This window comes from Oryzias latipes, chromosome 4 (assembly GCF_002234675.1).
Source record: "Oryzias latipes chromosome 4, ASM223467v1".
Lineage (NCBI taxonomy): Eukaryota > Metazoa > Chordata > Actinopteri > Beloniformes > Adrianichthyidae > Oryzias > Oryzias latipes.
The window spans coordinates 6,939,954-6,960,327 of NC_019862.2; the positions used below are offsets into that span (position 1 = coordinate 6,939,954).

Genomic DNA, 20,374 nt, shown 5'->3' on the forward strand with positions numbered 1-20,374 from the left:
AAACGACAAAGAATTTTAAAAATCAGATTAGGTCTAATGACTTAAAACATTTATGAAGATTCGGTATATTTCTCCGACCTAGATTCATTACTATGCTATACTTAATTACACGCAAAAAACACTGATATGTAAACGAGGAAACGCCCAAGAACTCTTTAAATTTCATAAATACACACTGAAAAACTTTATCAAGTACTTTCCAGTTTCTCTACATAGGGGAAAAAAGGCTTACAAGCTTCATCTTCAGGGAGTAAAAATGCTCCAGCTTCACAAAAATCTAAACAATATAAATATAGTCTGACTGATGCCGAGGTGCACTGTGGGACATTTCAACGTCGGATGATTTGTTGACTTGAGTCATCTGAGGTGTGAGTCCACCTCGTGTATAGAAAGAAATTAAAAAAAAAATCTATTTGAAAAACGTTACTTTCCTGTTTTTCTAGTAACTATCTTGTTTTGTCTTCCCTCCAAAAGATTACATTTTCCCCCCTCTCGTTTCATTATTTTACATTTTTTTTCTTTAAATGTAATATAGCCTTTACGGTTTCTATAACCAAACTGTAACGATTAGAATCCACAGTTTCTCTTTTTTTTAAACTTTATTGATTCTCATTCTGTAAACTTGTTGACTTTGTTACAGGTTAGCATCATAAACAGGTCATACAGCGCCCCCCTGTGGCGGACGCAGGACGTGTCTGATCCAAAACCTGCTTGATGTGGGAACCGGAACCTGAGCAAAAAAGAACTTTATCATCTGTACATATACATAAATACATTTATTTCAATCCATCTTCTAAACAAATTCAATTTGCCCATGAAAAGGATAGTTTGTTAAACGAATCCCCAAATGAACGACCACCTGATTCTCATGTTTACATACCAACAGTCCCCAAACCATTAAAATACTAAATTTATCATCACGACGATTGTTGCATTTTAGCAAAATCAGTTGGTCAATTAATTAATCAGAGAAAGAATGTGATCCGCCAATGGAGTATAAGAATTTAGAAACGCACAGAAATGATCAGAATGTAAGCTATCGTCATAAGTTTGGTATGAGTGAGAAGAAAACAGGAAGTGTACGAGAAGGCCCGTTAACGCAGCGGGTCTTTTATCCATCCTCGCCACTCCAAGAACAGATTTAGGTCCCGGGGATCCAGGTACGCTGGCTTCTTCTGTCCCCCTGACAGAGAACAGAGGGAAGAAACCGTCATGGTGGCTTCATGTCAGCAATGCCACGCTCATCAAATGCAGAATGGAATTTTGGGAAAACACATCTCTCCCAAGCCTGTCCTCCCAGCAGGGTAAAACCAACATCCCAGGGCACAATGGCTGTCAGAGCTCGTCCTTTTCCATCTGCTTGAACGCCTCCAAGTCTTCCTGCCAATCAGCCAGCAGTTCATCCACCGACTGCCTGCTCGAGTCCGGCCCACCTTCGGGCTGGTTGGAATCCCTGTCGTCTTCGGGCTGAGCCGTGTCAGCTGGTGGATCTACAGGACTAACTTCCTCTTGGGGCAAACTTGCTTCCTCTGCGGGACCACTGCCCACTTCCTTCTGTGCAGAAGAAACTTCCTCAGGAGCTTTTTCTTCCAGCTCCACTGAGCCTGACTGGGTCTGACCAACAGGTTCAGAGGAGGCGGGGCTTGTAGCCTCACTTTGACAGTTCTCCTCTGCATCCTGCACATCTGCACCTGAAAAGGTAAACAGGGGTGAAACTGAGCAGTAACACACCTTTCCTCCTCCTCAGTCAGCAGCCTGCACACGCTCTCTGGACCCGTGCGGGTCAGAAATAGAACAGCGTTTGTGGAAATGCTGTCAGCTGTGAGTGACGGTGAGTCATGCTTCCTGCAGCATGCAGGCTTTCACGCATTCCTGCACTAGTGAACCAGGAGTAAAGGAACGCCAGAGAGCTGCGTCACTGTGTCACAACAGCAAACACAACTGAGCACATTTGAGACTACAGGTAAAGAATTTCACCTTTAAATCTTAAACACCCACTCCGATCATTTTTTGATCCATTTCCAAAGCGTTTCCAGAGGTTTTTAATTATCATTGTGTCCTTTTTCCTCTGCTCCCGAATCCAAACAATTTGAATTAAAAACCCAATTTGAGTTTCATTTTCTTCATATATGTCGTCTATCATAGGAAAAATGCAGCAAAAACATGTGAAAAACACAATTTCCATCGGAGTGGGACTTTAAGAAATGTCACATTTAAAGCTGAAAAGCAAAGGTGTAATCACATGAATATTATGATTAGACACCAGGGTCAGGCAGAGGCAGGGAGGGGTTAAAATGGGGGGGGGGGGGGGGGGGGGGGGTAAGAAGAAAATACTTACTGGCCTCCATCAGACTGCCAGGAAGAGGTTTACCTTTGAATATGGCGTCTGCACATCCAAAGGGCGGAGTTAGGGACAGAAGAAAGAGATAGAAGGAGGAACAGTTACAGGAAGACGGGACAAATGAGGAAAACAGGGACAGAATGAGGAGGACTGTGAGGGGGTCTCAGCCCCCCCACAGCAGGAAGAAGCGGTCCCTTAGAGATAAGGTGAGGGGCTCGGCCACTCAGTGAGAGCCGCTGTTCCTCCACAGAGAGCTTCTGATCCGTAACTTCATAGTGACTCCGTTTTATTCCTCTGTAGTTTCCCCTTTTGCTTAAGATGGAGCCAGAATTCTTCTCCTTTATTCATTAGGAATCTTCTCACCATCCAAAATCTTCTCACAGTCCAGTCAGCAACTCTACAGCCGCCTCTCCTGAACCCCCCCATACCTCAGCAGGTATGTTGTCAAGACACACGGTCTTTCCACTCCTGTTCCTCATTCATCCTTAATGATCTTTCTCCTCTGGTCTCCAACATGTTCCACATTCATCAGATCTTCACAGTCCTCCTCCCATCTTTCTATCACACCTAAGGAACCCGTCAACATTTCTGTCCTTGATCATTCCAACCTGCAGCACATCCTTCCATCTCACCTGTAGACGTTCTCCAGACACCACAACGCTGATCTCTCTCAGATTACAACATCTGCAGGGGATCTAATCAGCCTGTGCTCTTCTCCCTCTACTTTTATTTTACGTACACATCGGACATGTGATGCGCGTTCAAAGCAGGTTCTTGAACGTGCTATTAGCATACGTGTTCCCACTGGACTGTTGATACCTGACTGGAGCGTGTGTTCTCCTAGCTGGAAGAGGCTTGGTGTGAAACGTCAGAGCGCTGGGAATCTGGGGAATCTCGCTCCAGGTTTTTCCTTTCACATTTCTATTCCAATGCATCAAAGACTTGGTGCCATAACTCCAGCTGGACCGAAACCTTAAATACTCATTTCTCCTTCATCATCAATTTTCAAACGTTTGGTACGTCTGTGTCGTGGAAGGCATGCCATCCATACGTCACTACCAAATCCGGGTGTCTGATTGGTTAACGTTTGACCTGGCCTAACTTTTAACGGGCATTCAATGTTTTGTAAGTGGAGCCCGAAAACTGACTTAAAAACTTGCGTAGCGACGCATAAACATGAGAGTTTTAGACGCAGGAGCCTGAAACGTGCGTGTGCGCACATTTGCATAGACTTTTCATTGGAAGCGGTTGTCTGAACAGGCGTTTCCGAGCCTGGTGTGAACGCAGCTTTATATATATATGTCTCCCTCTTCTATCTTTTCTGGAAGATTGTCTTCTCCACCGAGACATTTCTATTGTTTTAGCAACGTCCAGCACCATCTGTCCTTCTCCATTCCTGACGTGATCACCAAACTTCTCCATCACCTCTGTTTCCTTCACCCACGTTTGTTCAAATCTCCTCCAATCACCACTGTCTGCCCTCTAAAGATACCATGGATTTCATCATGGATCTCCTCATGGATCTCCTCATCCATCTCCTTCCAGAATTTCTCCTTTTCCTCCTCCAGCTCACATCCTACCTGGGGGGCATAACCCCTGACAGCATTAACCATCACACCTTCCAGCTTCAGACTCATCCTCCTTTCTTCGGCCCCAGAAGATTCCTATCAAACTTTAGGATCTCTCTTCTTTGGTTCAATCAAACATCTTGAAGTTGGTTCCAATCCATCAGCTTTGCTCTCTTTCCATTAACTCTCTTGTTTTCCTGTTCGGCTCTTCACTCCTGACATTTCTTTTGTCTGTCATTTCTACTTCCTCCACCAACAGAAGTCCAGTTTCCATCTGGTAGGTCAGCAGCACCTCTGTTGGTGATTCATAACTGATTTGGTTTGATCTTATGTTTCCTGACACAAATCCTCTGCGTTTTTCTGTTCTTGGGACCAGCATATGACAGCGCTGTATTGCGCCCCCTTGTGGCTGCAAAGTTTGATCGTTTCTCATCTTTGCTCCTGTGCAGGATCATGCGTTGGACCAAAGAAGATTCACTAAAGATAGATTTTTGTGTGAATTATTGTTGTAAAAAAAGTAACTTTTTTAATACATTTTTCATGTTTATTTGATCGCTTAAATGTGTCTAATTTCATGTTTTATCTGTGTTGAGAATTTTGCAGTTATTCCTGTGAAACACACTTAGAAAATTCCTTTTGTTTGATATTTACACTATAAATTAAATCTTTTTTTAATGTAATCAGATTTTGAATTCATCCGTTTTTTTTCTGTTAGTCGTCTGAACTTGGAAGAGGTCAGAAGCTTAACCGTACCTCTGTCCCTGGCTTTATCGCTCAGCAGCACCTCCACCTGCCTGTACTCCTTCAGCGCCTCCAGAAGGATGTTCCCCTCCTTGTGGAACAGAAACAGCAGCGGCATGGTGATGTCATCCGTGCTGCGGCCGTCTCCGGCCATCTGAAAGAGGGGCGCCGTGTCGCTGCTGCTGCCCTCGTTGTCATCTGAGAGGACAGAAACGGACCGAGGAGGATTTCACATCAGACACTAAATCTGGAAGCATCAGCTGTTAGTTAGCGCTACAGTCTTCTGTTTTACTATTTGTTTTTCTGCATTTTTCTGCGAGTTCTCCACCAAGGTTATAATAGTTTCGGATTTTTTATTAGTTTTAGTTTTTATTTCGTTTTGAATTTTTCTTTTTAAATTTATTTAGTTTTAATTAGTTCTTAGAGGCAGCTTTACTAGTTTTTATTAGTTTTTATTTTTTGAAATTGCTTCGTTTTAGTTTAGTTTTTATTAGTTTTAGTGTTAGTTTTAGTTTTTTCTTTTTTTTTTTGGTAAATTAGGATATTTGTCAGGTGCATGATTCAAAATCACCAGAATAAGTATTGTATGATAAAAACTCAATCAAAGATACATTTTGAAACACTTATTATTCAGAGGACACAAGGACAACCATCCTTAAATTAAAATACAACAGCCGATAACAGCATTACGTTACCTGTTCTCGCTTCTTTTTCGGGGGAGGGCGGGTGACAGGCTAGCTTGTCTAGGTCCTGTTGATTTGCATTTTTGCGTGCGCTTTTTCAATGTACTTTTAGATTCGTAGGGTTTTTCCCTTTGAGGAGCGTTCCACAAATTTTGTCTCCTGCTCCGACTACAAGGCACTTAGTTTTGTTTTCGACGCTGTTATATTCAAAAAAGTCCCAAATAGGACTCTCCCGCTTTCTCCCAACTTTTAATGCAGCCATCACGCTCATGTAAATGTCTATGAACCCGCTAACCGGCAGTGTCCGACAGACATCATGTGACGTCACAGACAACGTGATGCCGTAGGGGTCAGATACACAGTAAAACTAGCAGCGTGAAGTAAATAGATTTTATTTCAACCCAAAAGACTTAGGTATTAACAAAGACAAAAACTAAGTATTTTTTGGGGTTAATATTATTTAGGTTCAGTTCGTTTTATTCACACAACAAAGAGTTTTACTTAGTTTTCGTTTTTTAAAAACTCTCGTTTTTATTTTTATTTCAGTTAACGAAAATGTTTTTTCAGTTCTAGTTTTAGTTTTTTCGTTCGTTTTCGTTAACTATAATAACCTTGTTCTCCACCAATCTGTCAGAAATAACACATAACCATTTATAATAACTCCTCCATAGTTAGCCGTTGGATCGGCAGCAGCCCGCGTGTTTGAGGCGATGATCTGGTCACACATCAGTCACCACGCATGGTTTCTATAGCACTGACCGATGACGATGCCTCCGATGGCTCCGGCCTTCTGGATGTGCCGGGCCTTCTCTGCGAACATGCACTGGCCCCTCTGCAGCAGAGCGATGTGGCCCCGGACGTACTCGGCGTTTGTGATCTCAGAGCAGCCGCTGTAAGGTTCAGCCACAGTGATGAAGCCGCGAACCTGCAGGTCGGAGGAGGAGCAGCAGTTAGAGCTCTCTGGACCCACACAGTCTCATTCAAACCCTTTCTGGGGCACCAAAAGCGGACCCACCCCGGTGGAGCTTTTGGACAGGTCTGTGCCAAACTGTGCCGGGCCTGCAGTGAGAACCACCCTGCCGAAGAACGGGTGCGAGATTATCTGAATGGCTCTAGGAGGAAGCTGCTCTTTTTGCTGCTGGCTGGACAGCTCCATCATCTCCTGCATGAAACGTACACCATCCTCTGCTGCCACCGAGCTCACCGCCTGCCAGCAGGAGAAGAGGAGAAAGTGCCTTAAAACTGAGGAGGACCACAACCCAAGAGAACACCTTAGGTACATCGGAAAGCATTTCCAAAGCACAAAACCCTTAAGCATGACAGGAACCGGACAATCAGCAGGTTCTACCTGTGAAGCATGCTGGACCAGCTGCACTCTGCCATCCTTCAGGTGGATCAGGCTGACCCCCATCCTCCTCAGCAGCTCCAGATGTTCGGGGTTGTTTGCCATGAAGTCCTGAGCTCTGAGAGGAGGATGGCCCATCCCCGGCTCCCTGCAAAGATAAATGATACGCAAACTTTACGACCTAGTTTGACCTCAGACTGCACAAGAGGAAGAAGGGCTGCCCACATACCGATGAGGGGCGGGGCGAGGGCAACTCTTGTCGATGACACTACGGATCGGTTCTCTTAGGTTACGAGGGAAGGCGGGGTCAGGAAACAGGAGACGCGTGTTTGGACACGTCCAATCAAAGTTGGAGTCATCGAGCTCCTCCTCCGACTGTAGCAGAAGGACAGGGTTCATCGGAGCCTGAAGTACACTTGCGAACACTTCTCTACAAAAACAGACTTCAGCGGTTACCGTTCTGTTGGAGGGGACGACGGAGGACAGAGGCGCCGTGGACAGAGACAGAGGCAGGAGGTGGGCCTCCGTCGTGAAGATGTAATCTTCCACATCAAAGGGGAGATCCTGGGGCTCAGCAAACAGCAGGAAGAGATATTTGAACATCTCAGCAAGGAAGAAGGAGTCCATCCTGGGAAACGGAGACGGGAAACGGGATGAAATCCGTGTCATCCTAAGAATGAGGAGAACTGTCTAAGGGTCAACATGTGTAAGTTCAGCTCCTCCATCACTAAAGCTCAGTCCCATTATAAGACTGCAATACAGAGTGGCTCTTCTGGGGAAGAGGGTGGGATCGTTCATTCAATAATAAAGGCATATAAAGACAGCAATACCAAATTGATTAGTACACTCCATAAATCTTTAACAGAGTTTGACAAAAACACAACTTTAAAAGTAAAAGGTAACTGGTAAAAAGAATTCAACATAAAGATAGCAGAGCAGGATTGGTTAGACATCTGGAGACACCACCACTGGATCCTGAACATGGAGAGAAGAGAGTTCGCCTGGAAGAACCTTAAAAGATTTTTTACACCTAAACTGAAGAACAAACAGTTAAAAACAAATCAGAGCTGTTGGCGTAAATGTGGAGAAGTAAATGTATGTGGAAATGTATTTTGGAAATGTCTGAATGTAACAGGATTTTGGAAGATGGTGGGTGAAATAACATGCAAAGTGCTGGGATGTACAATTCCTTTGGTACCAGAACTGTTTTATTTCTACATGTTCTCTGGAAACTCAATCCACCAAAGTGACAAATACTTATTTAAAGTTATGCCACTAGCCGCTAAAAAAACACTAACAAGGAACTGGGGCACTACGTCAATCCCATCAAAGGAGTAATTGGCCATAAACAATTATAGACATCTATTCAACAGAAACAATAACATACAGGCTGAGACTACGAGAGGCACAATTAAAGTGGAAAAAATTGACACAGCTATCAACAAATAGACTCAAGATGCATCTAGAATTGACCTCTGTTTTGATTGTGGTTTGTTTTCATGTAACAAAAACTAATAAAAATAAAGTTATTAAAAAAAAAAAAAACTCAGTCCCACACTGTTGACGGAAAAAAAAATGTTTTTTTAAAGAATTTTACAACATTGATGCAAAACTATCAGCCCAGAAATCCCCAACAGTTTCCTCTGGACCAGTTCTGTCCAAAGTCATGTGAGGAATTCCTTCTAAGGTTTTACATCAACTGTATGTGAAAACTAGACTGAGTGACCCCACCCCCCCTGGCATTCCAAACAGGAAGTAGCTCCAAGAAGCCAAAATCCCATTGACTTCTATAGAGACATAAACAGCTGCTCCTCATTCTATTGGTCAGAATAAACATTCTGGTTCTGATACGTTTTTTTAACATCTTCTTGATGATCCTCATTATTTTCATGGTATTTTCAACGTAGTTCAAGTTATTCAAGTTATAAACCGAGCAATCAGACGCCTCGATAAAAGTAGGCCGAGCCTGCTGGCCCCACGTCCAACGTTCAAAATGTTTGAGAAATTTTGTGTAGCCCACTTTCAAATGGTGGGGGTGCGGCTTTTTCAACAAGCTCACTCCTCATTGGCGAGTGGTTGCCATAGAAACGTTGACTCAGACTGCCAACTGACAACGTCTGGTTCCAACATGGCAGTGTCCATATCATACAAAATGGCAACGGAATTGGGCTGGAGTCGTAAACCCCTTTCTATGGATGACATCACACTCCCTCGGTCCAGTTCTCAGATACAGTTAACGGGTTTTAAACATCTGTTGTCATGACAGAAAGCAATCCTCATAGACTGACCGGTCCTCGTGGCTCCCAGTGCGAACATCCTTCATGGCAGCAAAGCCACAGGGGACGCGGGCGAAGCGGTTCAGGTTGTCCAGGATGGTGCGGCCCGCCTCCAGGTAGTACGGGTCTCCGGTGGCCTGAAGAATGAAACGGTAGAGGTCACGTGAACTAAGGAAGGCACTGCAGTGCAGCTTGGACTGACCAAAAGAGAAAAAACTTAAGGAGGAAATTCTGTATAAAGTTTTGAATATTCTAATGATTGAATTTGAACCGGTTTTAACATCAAGCAGCTGAAAGGGCTTTAACCACCGAAAAAGCTGCATCACTATAAAGAAGTGATATAAAAGCAGAACATAGTTACTGTTTTTTAGACCGCTGCAACAACCACCCAGCCCCGGATAAGCAGGGGAAAATGGATGGATGGATGGATGGATGGATGCATACTAACCAAGTGACGATAAATTACCTTAAAAAGGAAGTATGTGCTCTCTGCAAACTCAGGCCTTAGGGGGTGCTGGGCCCAGTGAACCCTGAAGTCAGTGGTGAAGGCCTGAGGACAAATGGAGGGAGGAAACGGCTCAGTGCCGTCTGGTAAAGCCAAATGAAACACGACCCTGGGTCAGATGAAAGCTGCGTGTGGCGCTGTGACATCCAAACAAAGGAGCCCTACCGCACTGAAGAGGCTGGAGTTAAACAGATTACCTCTGGGAGGAAGTTGTGTTTTTTGGTAACTTGGTATAACATCTCATGAGTCTCAATAGCAGGTCGGATGTCTCCCTTCAACACCTGGAACAGAACGACATTTACTGAAGAGAGGACTCTGGCGAGCAGAGAGAGGAGATGGTCGGTTCTGACCTGCAGTCCGGGGAAGAAGGCCAGCAGAGAATCCATCCAGGTCCGAGCAGGAAGCAGCGGTTTGTGGATGTGGACGTCCAGCAGCAGAGGAGGCTGGCTGATGTACTTCATGATGGACGCATAGTGCTGAAAGCACAAAGGAAAACGTGGGGCTAAAAAGGATCATTTCAGAATAGATCCTCATCCCACAGGCGTCTGAGCTCACCGGTGTGTCAGCCAATCACATTGGTGGTTTACAATAATGTGGGAATTACATGGGCCCCCATCATTTCATTCAAAATTCAAAGTGAAGGCTTCAAAAAGGTTTTAACTTTGACATTTTCCCTTTGAATCAAACAACAATGACACACAATTGTGATCCTTGCAGTTTTGTATATTACGTGGAGCTCCGCCTGTTTTTTTTTAGACATTTTTCACACAGTTTTGATCTTTATCTTTGCTTTGTTTTGGTTTTATACATTTTTATTTTGTCTTTAGGCGTTTGTTATAAAACATACAAACTGTTTAATCTCAATTTTTGTGAATTTTGCATTAAAGAAAAAACTAAATTTACTCCTCCTAGTACACCTGTGGTTGTACTAAATGATGGATATCAAAAAAGAGGTTTCAGAATAAATTCTTAGAACAAATTAAAATGAAAAGCTCAAAAGGCCCTGGACTGCTAAGGGTTAATCAGTTTATACCCAGAATTCCTTAAAACGCCAAGTCTAAACAGGAAGGCCTCAACAGATACTTTTTCTTTTATAACACTACAAATTAGTTACATCGTAAAATAAATAGATAAGAAGCAAAACAAAGACACAGTAAAACACATCAATATTAAGAGTTTTTTTTTAATAAAACCAAGTCTTTCAGAGAAAAACTTCCTTGCTATTTAATTTCTAATGAATTAAAATATAAATAAATTTCCTTATGAAATACTCTGAACAGTGGTTTGGTTTTTGAAGATGTACTTTTGTGAATCTAAAACTTGTCCAGGAATACTACTACATTAAAAACTAAACCAAACAGACAGACGGCACCAAAAGAAACGTTTTTTTCTGATTTCACCAGGACAGAGAATACCAGAACACCAGAAATGAAAACCATCACAATACTGTCAAAAAACAAAGTGTCAATCGTTAACTAAAGCGATTTCTCTGTAGTTCTCTGTTTCCCAGAGTGATCACGACACACAAACCTGTTTCATGTTATCAAGGATCTAAATAAAATCATCCCATGATCCAGGTGAATACTGGATTCTGATTGGCTGCAGGGGGTCCATTAAAAGTGATAATGGAGACCTAAAAAAAAGGTAGTTCTGGTCAAATAGCCTGATTGTTCTGTATTATTGCGCTAGTAACCATAACAACAGAAACGTGGGACATAGGTGGACAGACGTTTTTCCACAACTGATCCCAATGGAAGACAGTAGAAAGGATCTCTGTCCTTCTAATGTCTCTATGATGGACATGACCGGATCTCTGTCACATTTCATCATCAACACCAATGTTGACTTAATTTGAAATAGTTTTTCTGTCTTGTTTACCTTATTGTTTGGTACAGAGTAGAGAAGTGTTTATAAACAATTATTTCTTAATTAATGAAAGAAATATTTGCTGATCTACATTTAATGATCACAGTTAATGGCGGATATTTCTACACTGATAAGTCACAGTTTTTTGGTATAGTTTGGTCAGGGGTGCGACTTATATGTGATTTTTTTTAATGAAAAGGCTCATGTCTGAAGATTCCCTGAAAAATAGGCTCATATGTTTATTATTTTCCACTTACAACCGCTAGAGGGCACTGTAGGTGTGTGTATCAGTATTAGCAGCTACAGCAAAGCAGAAGAAGTACAGCTCAGTCTGATCAGCAGTTGGAATCATTGGCTGTGTCTGAATTCCCACCCTAACCTCTAACTACTAAAAAAATGATATAGCCCGTTGTAGGTACCGTGAACGTTCGGCCTGGAACTTCTGTTCGGGGTCCTGGGACTGATGCTGACGTCACATTATGTGATTGGCTGTCCGTTGGTCCGATGACGTGTCAGATAGTGATTGGTCTGGACAAATTACGATACTACCACAGAAGAAGATATTATAAAGTGTGTTGTTAACACACGGAGCACCAACATGGAGCGAGATTGTCTTGTAAACGTACCTTTATTATGATTATTATTGAATGCATGTTCGCTTGTAGTTTTTTAAATCTGTGCGCCCAGTGCTTTATTATTGGCCAAACGGATCTAGAATTTATCCACATTTAGCCGTGCTGACAACATTTTCAGCCACGGCTGAACTTGAACTGGAATAACAAGCAGATTCTGGCCACATCTCTTTATAAAAATTACAAAGAATATTGTCAGACACAATTTAAGAGGGAAAATAACTTTAGGTTAAAAAGGGAACGTGAAGTGAAAATTCATAGATCCAGAGCAGATCTCGACGCTACGTAGTTTGTCCAAGTGGGGTTACCGTAGTGTGACGTTACCTTCAGTTGAAATGACCCCCAACAGAAGTTCCAGGGCGAACGGTTCTGGTACCTACAGGGGCACTACTTAGTGCCCTGAAAGCAAGTCGGGCACCATGCTCACTGCTTTTTTTTGTTATTTATTTGTTTATTTTTTAACAGCAAACAGGACGTCATCAATGTTCCCTAGGTGAAAATCTAATTGATGAGTGTTTTGCATCGAATATTTATCCACTATCTTCTGAAGATAAAAACGTTGATGGTTTATTTAAAAAAAGAAATACATTTAAATAATTTTTTTGGCAAAAAGTGCTCTGACAATGCATTGTGGTCTATATTCGCCGATCTAGTGAGCATCAATGCGCACTGGAAATTTCCAGGGCACTGGATTTTGGAATAGTTGATTCGAAAAGGCCTACAAAATGGAGAACGCTCTATATGGTGCACTACAAATGTAGTGAATAGTGAAGGAATTTGGACACCAAAGTATTATATTTTTCTAACTTTTTGGGGACAATAACAAAAAGATTCTCTGTTGTTCCTGTTTATATTTCTTACCACTGACTAATGCGGGACAGCATCTCGTCAAACCTTCCCTCTGACACGATGCTTTGGATGACTGAACATGATATCTAGCATAGAAACCACTTTCCTCCGCTGGTGAGGCCTCATGCACCAGCTGCAGCAGAGCGACTGGGAGGATCTGTAGCTGTTACCATGACAACACTTCACACCATGACTCAAATAGTCCGTTTCTGGTTGAAAATTAAATAAACGTAAAATAATAAGATTAAAGTACTAATAACTGATTTCATATCTGTAAATGACCATAGTATAAGTAGGATAATGCCCGACGAGGTGTCCTTTATCAGAAATGAACACTTGATCGGGCATCATACCTTACATGTTCCATTTCCCACTGGAAGCTGAAGTTTTTCTATTTCCCAGCATTCATCTGTGTGTGTGTGTGTGTGTGTGTGTCCTCACAATGTTGAAGCGCTGCAGAAACAGGTCATCTCCCAGGAGGACGTAGGCCTTCAGCAGGTATTCGTAGTACGAGTCGATTCCCGCTCCCACTCCGCTGTCTGAAACCAAAGCAGACACTGGTGTCATGGAGCGGCAGCGTAAAGCACCATGATGTCCCTATGCGCGACTCGGCCTTCACAGATCCCCTCACCTCTTCTGACCCACTCTCCTGAGTGGATGTTTATGGTGGTTCCCACCAGGTTGCTGTTTCTCTGCCTCTTCTCCCAAAGGAAGTCCATGGCTCTCCTGGCGTGATTCTACGCAGATTTGAGCAAAGATCAGCCGATCAGACGCGTTTGCTGAAAACATACCTTCCAATATCCTGCTGTCATTTCCTAGTTACTATAGGACATTAATGCAAAACTACCTGCTGGTAGTTTTAAATAATATTTTTTAAAAAAGAGTAAAAGTTTACAAACATTTCCACATTTTTTGAAGCAACATTTTGCATATAAATGTAAAAAAACAGAAGTTGTTCCATCAATACATCTTTTTCCTGATGGATGACCGTTCAGCACAGATCATCCTTCGGCCTCGTCTATGCCTTCAGAGTGGCAGGAAATGGGAGCACCCGAGTTAAACTGTGCTGGGAGGCTGCCATGTTGGCCTCCTAGCACACTGAAAGCCACGATAGTGAAACACTATCGTGGCTTTCAGGTTACAAATGTGAGGCAGTCGACCTCTGTGTGTTGCTTTCAGAGGAAGGTAGAGTCGAGTCTCCACCCACCGGGAAGAAGCTTGTGAGCAAAAGAAGCGCTCCTCTCTTCAACTCACCTGACTAATAAGAAGTGCATACACCTGAGGAGCACTGCTGATAAACCAGCGGTATGAGCTCTGACGTTTGTGTTAAGTAGCATTTAAGTTGATTTATCTTGATGACATTTGGTCCCAATGATGAACCTCTTAATGTTCTTTTCTCTTCTAAAGTTGATCATCTTAACCCACAAATGGAGGATCATTTGGCATAAATGAGATGTGATTGGGTCGATCCAAGTGCATCTGACTAAAACCTTTCTAGTCAAGCACCAGCTTAAGAAGAAGAAGACCCATCGACAGATCAAGGCTTCGGTCTGTCTGAAGATGAATGTATGTTTAGCCAAGGTTTCATTAAAATATGATGGGAAAAAGGCTGCATGATATGAGCAAAACTCGCGATTTGCAACATTAGTGATCAATTTTGCGATGACGATATAACTTTCAATAAATTATCAAAAAGCAAAACAACCAAAAAACATTTACATTTCACTGCAACAGTTTAATTTAAATAAGAGTCACCATAAATTAGATTACACTCCAAATGACCCTAGTCTAAATAGAAGGCTAGCATCTAACATAAAATGGCTCCATGCGACTGGTCAAATGCATAAATGGATTTATTTGAGTCATTAAACACTTAAAGCTGCCATAAGATTGTTTTAGCACATTTAAGGTTGCCATTTATTGCATTTTTCACCAACTTTTGAGATCTGTGTATTGCACAGCTTGATATCGTGATAACAATAAATTTGCGATTTATTGTGCGGGCCTAATAGGAAAGCTAACACCGCTCCAACAGTCCCGCCCACAACTTAGAAGTGAACAAATGAACTCCTGCTGCTCTGCAGAAACACTGTTCTAGAAAACAACAAAGATTTTTGATTTTGGCTAAAAACGGCATCATCATAACTAAAAGATCCCTGGAAACACACACATGATCGCAGTGGGACTTTGATTTATGCAGACGACATGGTTTTCTTTGTTCATGGTCGCACAAAAGACATACTGATGGCTAAACTCACTAAAATAATGTTTTGTGTTACAACTTGGTTGCAGGAGTGCTGTCTGCAGTTAAACGTCTCCAAAAGTGCAGGCATGCATTTCACTAAAATAAATAAAACATCACCTGATCCTGACGTGCATGTTAAAGGAGAGCAACTATAAACTGTCGGCCAAAATAAATACCCTGGGCTAATAACAGATTCAAAGTTTTTTTAAGCCCATTTGACTAATAGTGCTAAAAAAATAAAACAAGTTTTGTGCAATTCAAAAAGAAATGTCACCTGAAGCTGCCAAAATGTGTTTGCATTCCATGATTTTCAGTCATTTCAATTGATATGTATCCAGTCAGTCCCAGGCGGCTCAGTTCAAAAAACTGAAAATCTTTTACAAACATGCAGTTATAATTATGGGTTATAGTGACTTATAACATCACTGAGTCATTTAAAAAAGATATCGTATTTTAAACAGGGACAATTTTCAGTTCTTTGAAAGCTTAAAATGAATTTACAAAGTACTGCATGCTCCGGCTCCAGGTCCTTTCACCGCCGGAGGACCTGAGCCTTGATTGTGTTCCTCCAGGCTCCGTCAGGGTGACGGTCACTTCCTCTGCACGGATGAGCCTTTTTAATGCTGCGATGTCATATTTTATCTATTTACAGTTTGGACACGCCTTCTCATTCCAATGAATGAAAAGGTGTGTCCAAACTTTTGGTCTGTACTGTATAAAGCAAGTGTTTCTATATGTATTTTGTATTATAACTGATACAAAAATACATATAGTGAGTGGGCCGGGTCTCAGGAGGTTAACTGTGCTTTTTTTTTACATCATAGCCAGGGGAGAACGGTGCAGATGAAAAGTAACCTTCTGCTAACTTAGGCATAATCAATCATTTTAAAATTACTGTCCCTTCTTAAATAAACTAGAGGAAATAGTCAATAAAATCCCTGCATACGGGTGTCCATGTTTACTGTATTCTTATTTAGTAACATAAAAAAAACCCTGATAATTCTAAGGGAATGATCTCTGTGTAAAACTGGACCACAGCTTATCAATTCTGAAATGACGTTTGCTCTTATAATCAGATGACAGAATGAGGAAAACAGAGAAGCATCAGCGTGAAACACTTTCTGAATGCCTTTTTCCTGCTTTAGTTATGATCAAAGCAGAAACAATGATGAAAAAAAATACTGAGCTCCATCATCCTCAAGGGTGCATGGAGACGGTTTTTACGTCTCACTGAAATGAGGTCGGTTTCATAAACCTACATGAAACCTGATCCAGAAGAAACCAGAGTCGTCGGTTTGTGGGGTGCGGTCATCAGTGCCGGCTCTACAAATATTTGCAATAACATCCTAAAGCGGTGAGATCCATCCTGTCCTGCAGCACGTCAGCAAAAAAGACACTAAACTGTTCCAGTAAAGCTCCGAATACTCGTGAAAAAGCTTCAGAATCACTTTAAATGTGAGAGAAATGCAGCGTTCTAGTAACGGAGCGGTCCGACATGTCAGGAATGAACGTTGAGACACTGCCATGCTGCAGCGCTCAGGTCTGCTCCCTGCTTTAGGAAGGTCAGGAAACAACCAGTGACTGTATAACAAATAACTGGACGAATCACGTGTGACGTCCTCCACAGAGAAGGCCTCCCTTCCTGTTCCAACCAAATGAAGTCAATTCAGTCCCCATTTTTCCGTGATACCTCCTTTGCCATGTTGGAACCAGACGTCCTCAGTAAGCCGTGATTGGCCCGTCTACCTTTCTAGGGCAACCACTCTCTCCAATTAGGACTGAGCACGTTAGGATGCCACACCCCTTCCACTGAAAGCACCCTCAGGATAATCTGTCAAACGCTTCGAACGTTCGACGCCAGGCCGTCTACTTTTATTGAAGCACCTGATTGGTCACTTTACAACTTGAATAACTTGAGCTACAGCACAAATATCGTGAAAAAAATGTGGATTATCAAGATGTTAACAAAAGGTATCAGATCCAGTATGTTTATTCTGGCGACCAAAAATGACAGAGAAACAACGGTTTATTTCTTTATAGAAGTCTATGAGATTTTGGCTTCTCTGGACCAGCAGGTACTTCCTGTTTAGAACGCCGGGGGGTTCTTATTTTACCACCTATGGAAACGACCATGGTAACCATAGTAACAGATGTTGGAGGATAAAAACAATGTTACAGAAATAGCAGGAAATGCTCCTTTACTTATTTACAAAAACGTAAAGTGCAATCATAAATCGTAAAGCACAATCAAAACAGATAACAGTTTCATTTCCTGTTTGTACATTTTACATTAACTTCCACGAGTGGATATTAAAAGGGTCAAAGTTTCTTCAGTGAAGGTCTGGATGGTTAAACACATCGATTGGTGGTTACCTCAAATATGGAGTCCCCGGTGAAGCGACTTAAAGCAGCGAACTCCAGGATGATGGTCCCGGCACACGCCGTGCAGGTGTCCGTCTCTGTGCCCGTCCGCGTCTCAGGACCCCTCACGCCGTGTCTTAGGTTAACCTTTCCAATCCAGAGGGAGGACACTTGGTCTCATTAAACTTATCACCATGTTCACACAAAATACTCACTAAAGCTTCTGTGGGAGTGGCCAGGAAAAGAGCGTTTTAACCCGTTCTTATGACAATAACATGATGGATGGTCTCACCCTGGGATAAGGCAGGCCACTGCTGGTGTTAAACGCCGGCAGGAGTCTGAGGCCCAGGTCTTTGGCCATATGCAGGAGCTCATCCTGGTACCACTGCATGTGCTGGCCTCCTTCCTTCAGCATCACAGCCATGGAGTGACCTCCCAGCAATCCTCTGAACAACAAACCAGCATTTTTTTACGGAGATCAGAAGATCCCTGCCTCCTCAGCTGAGATCCCACTCACCCAAGGACGCGAATGTTGGTTTCAAAGACAGAAACGACGATGTCATTGTCCAGCCGCACGTCTGACAGGACTCTTCTGACCGCCGCCTCAAACTCGGTCGTCTTATTCAGGAGCTGAAGGAGAAAAAAGGAGGACGCTCCATCAAGCTGACTTGTACTGATATCAAGGAAAGCGTGTTTTCAAACGTTCCAACTCCACAAAGTCAAAGTCAACTTTATTGTCGATTCTTTACATGTGCATCACATGAAGCCAAATAACACTTTTTCCTTAAAACGTCTTTTTTTGCATCATTGAAACACATGTAGGCTTCATGCTCCGATTTTAGTAAACAATGTAAACTACTTACAACCAAAGTATCCAAGGTGTCTATGAGGGTCAGAGAAAACCTGGCAGGAAGAGACAAAAATGAGGAAAAAGCTTTTGGATCAAACCAATCCTGATCAACGTAAACAAACAGTTTCAATGCCATGCAGAAATGAAAGTTCCAGAACAGTCTGTGGGGTCATTCATGTGTTTGGCTCATTCTTCATCATTATAGTAAAATAGTCTCTCCGACTTTCTAAGAATAAAAGCAAATTATTTTAAAGGATAAATGTTGCATTATTTAAAAAAAAAAAAAGTCTCCAACAGGATTGGTTTGTGATTTGAAGGAATTGCATGGTCGATTTGGAACAATTGTTCACAGAAGCTGACAAGTTATTTGTCTTCATAGACTTTTATTTTGAAAATGTTTTCACTCACTCTCCAAGTCTTTATCCCTTCACTACCCCGTTTGGATGCATAATGATGCCTCTTTTATAGCTGATCTTGCACCAAATACCTTGAATTTGTCATATCTGTCAAGTCGGCATTGAAACGCCGAGAGCCAACGACACACCGACAAACTCTGAATTGGTCATGTGACCAATGATGCCGTTTGGCTGCTGTTCTTAACAGTTTGGAAACAGTTATGTCACTCGGTTTGTTTTTACATTTTAGGAGTTGCATTTTTAATTACAGTTAAAGAGTATTTCATTCCATTTTTTTCTCAAACCTTTTTTTCTGTGTGTGTATGTGTGTGGGTGGGTTTTAGGATATTGAAGTAAATTACTTCTGAATAATTGTTTAAAAAAGGGAAGAAGATTACTTCTACATGAAAATTGTATCTGTGAGAAATGAGGAGGTCTTGCAAGACAACATTATCAATTCTTCCTACAAAAACATGAAGGAGGAATGAAGGACTAACTTACTTGCCAAGAGCATCATCGACGTCTCCTCGGCTGGGTTCACGTCCACGAACTCGACCTCTGCAGGTGAGGGGCATCAACTCGTCAGCCGGGTACGCGTGGTCCTGACACACAGGTGACACTTAACCTGTCAAAGGACGTTTTCTCAACCGTATGAAGCCTTCAACCAGACCAAACTTACCATGTAGTTCTGATAGGCGTGGTCGAACATCTCCACCACTTGGTTCCTTGGATGACAGCAAAGATACGGATCAGCAGCTGAAACCTCCTCTAGTGAGGAAAAGCCTTTGCTCTTTCAACTCACCTCAACCTCTGCTTCTCCTCTGGAGTCATGGCCTGTCCGAGGCCACATGAAGCCCCCATGACCGCCAGGAGTAGCAACAAATCTGGTGCCATGGTGTTGTGGACGACCGCAAACTCAACAACTGCAGTTCGATTCCCGGCTGGTCACTGGTTAAATGTGGACACAACAGCTGCCATGCGGTGGCGGGAGACACGTTCCCGCCGTTCAGCTCCACCTCAGGCAGAAACCGTCAAACGGAATGTTGTTGATTCAAGTATCCAAACATGTCCGAGTTTATGAGCAACGTGAAAACAGCGCGAACGGGTCCGCGTCCCGCATGCGGATCCAATGTCGCTCCAGTTTCCGAGCCGTGGAGCTGCTGACGTCCGTCTTCATGAAGTTCATGTCACGATCCCGGGCCGCCCCATCAAACAAACAAACAAACCGCGACGTCTCCTTCCAGCTGCGGTCTGGACCTTAGTCAGCGCCGAACCACCTTTCTGAGTTTAATTTATTCTGAGTCTTTATTATTTCGACGCACGCGAACGGAACCTCTCATTTTGACAGCGAGAACCAGAAACAACTCAAAAAGCAAGTCAAAGCAGAACCCAAAGAAGACCGAAGCCAGCCTGGAGGCTGTTGTTCGCCCGAGCGCCTGCTTTCATTTTCAGCTTTTCTAAAAATTGGTTAATAATTTCCTTCTTGGCTGATATCTTCCGTCATCGATATGCGGTCCCACCAAATGGAGCAGTCACACTGTGGTAGGGATTTAATTAGCCGTTAGTGCTAATAACCCAAGCGACCTAAAAAAAACAGACGTGTATCAAAAATACAAACTTTAAAAAACGTTTTCATTTCTGAAGAACGAACTTAAGCGGACTATCTTTTATGTCCAGGCTGCTTTTAATTGAAAAACACTACTCTATAATCACCGCT

General features: G+C 42.5%; 1 protein-coding gene across 3 annotated transcripts; it reads right to left on the bottom strand.

Moving 5' to 3' along the window:
• Positions 1-580: 580 nt before the first annotated feature.
• On the bottom strand, positions 581-20,374 carry LOC101162032 (ER degradation-enhancing alpha-mannosidase-like protein 3). 3 transcript variants are annotated; one of them, XM_020702232.2, is made up of 21 exons: positions 19,460-20,374; positions 19,337-19,382; positions 19,159-19,259; positions 18,276-18,315; positions 17,930-18,042; positions 17,705-17,858; positions 17,425-17,559; positions 13,438-13,543; positions 13,248-13,345; positions 9,810-9,935; positions 9,657-9,740; positions 9,421-9,504; positions 8,967-9,091; positions 7,135-7,306; positions 6,908-7,053; positions 6,682-6,826; positions 6,349-6,540; positions 6,093-6,258; positions 4,663-4,848; positions 2,372-2,386; positions 581-1,691 (listed from the first exon to the last, which is right to left on the bottom strand). In XM_020702232.2, exons 1-21 carry the CDS (start codon positions 19,549-19,551, stop codon positions 1,336-1,338), a joined length of 2,682 nt encoding a protein of 893 aa, XP_020557891.1. In that variant the 5' UTR covers positions 19,552-20,374; the 3' UTR covers positions 581-1,335. The 3 variants fall into 3 exon arrangements, with proteins under 3 accessions (XP_020557891.1, XP_011472134.1, XP_004067870.2); XM_011473832.3 differs by having other exon boundaries at positions 2,339-2,386; XM_004067822.4 differs by lacking the exon at positions 2,372-2,386.

Bases quoted from the DNA above. Each gene is read 5' to 3' on its own strand.
- LOC101162032 (XM_011473832.3), bottom strand. From the start codon at position 19,551: ATGGCACCAGATTTGTTGCTACTCCTGGCGGTCATGGGGGCTTCATGT. The intron at 9,092-9,420 runs GTAATTTATCGT...TTCATTCTTCAG, and splicing joins GCACATACTTCCTTTTTAAG to GCCACCGGAGACCCGTACTA. The intron at 4,849-6,092 runs GTCAGTGCTATA...CTGTCCTCTCAG, and splicing joins CATCGGAGGCATCGTCATCG to ATGACAACGAGGGCAGCAGC.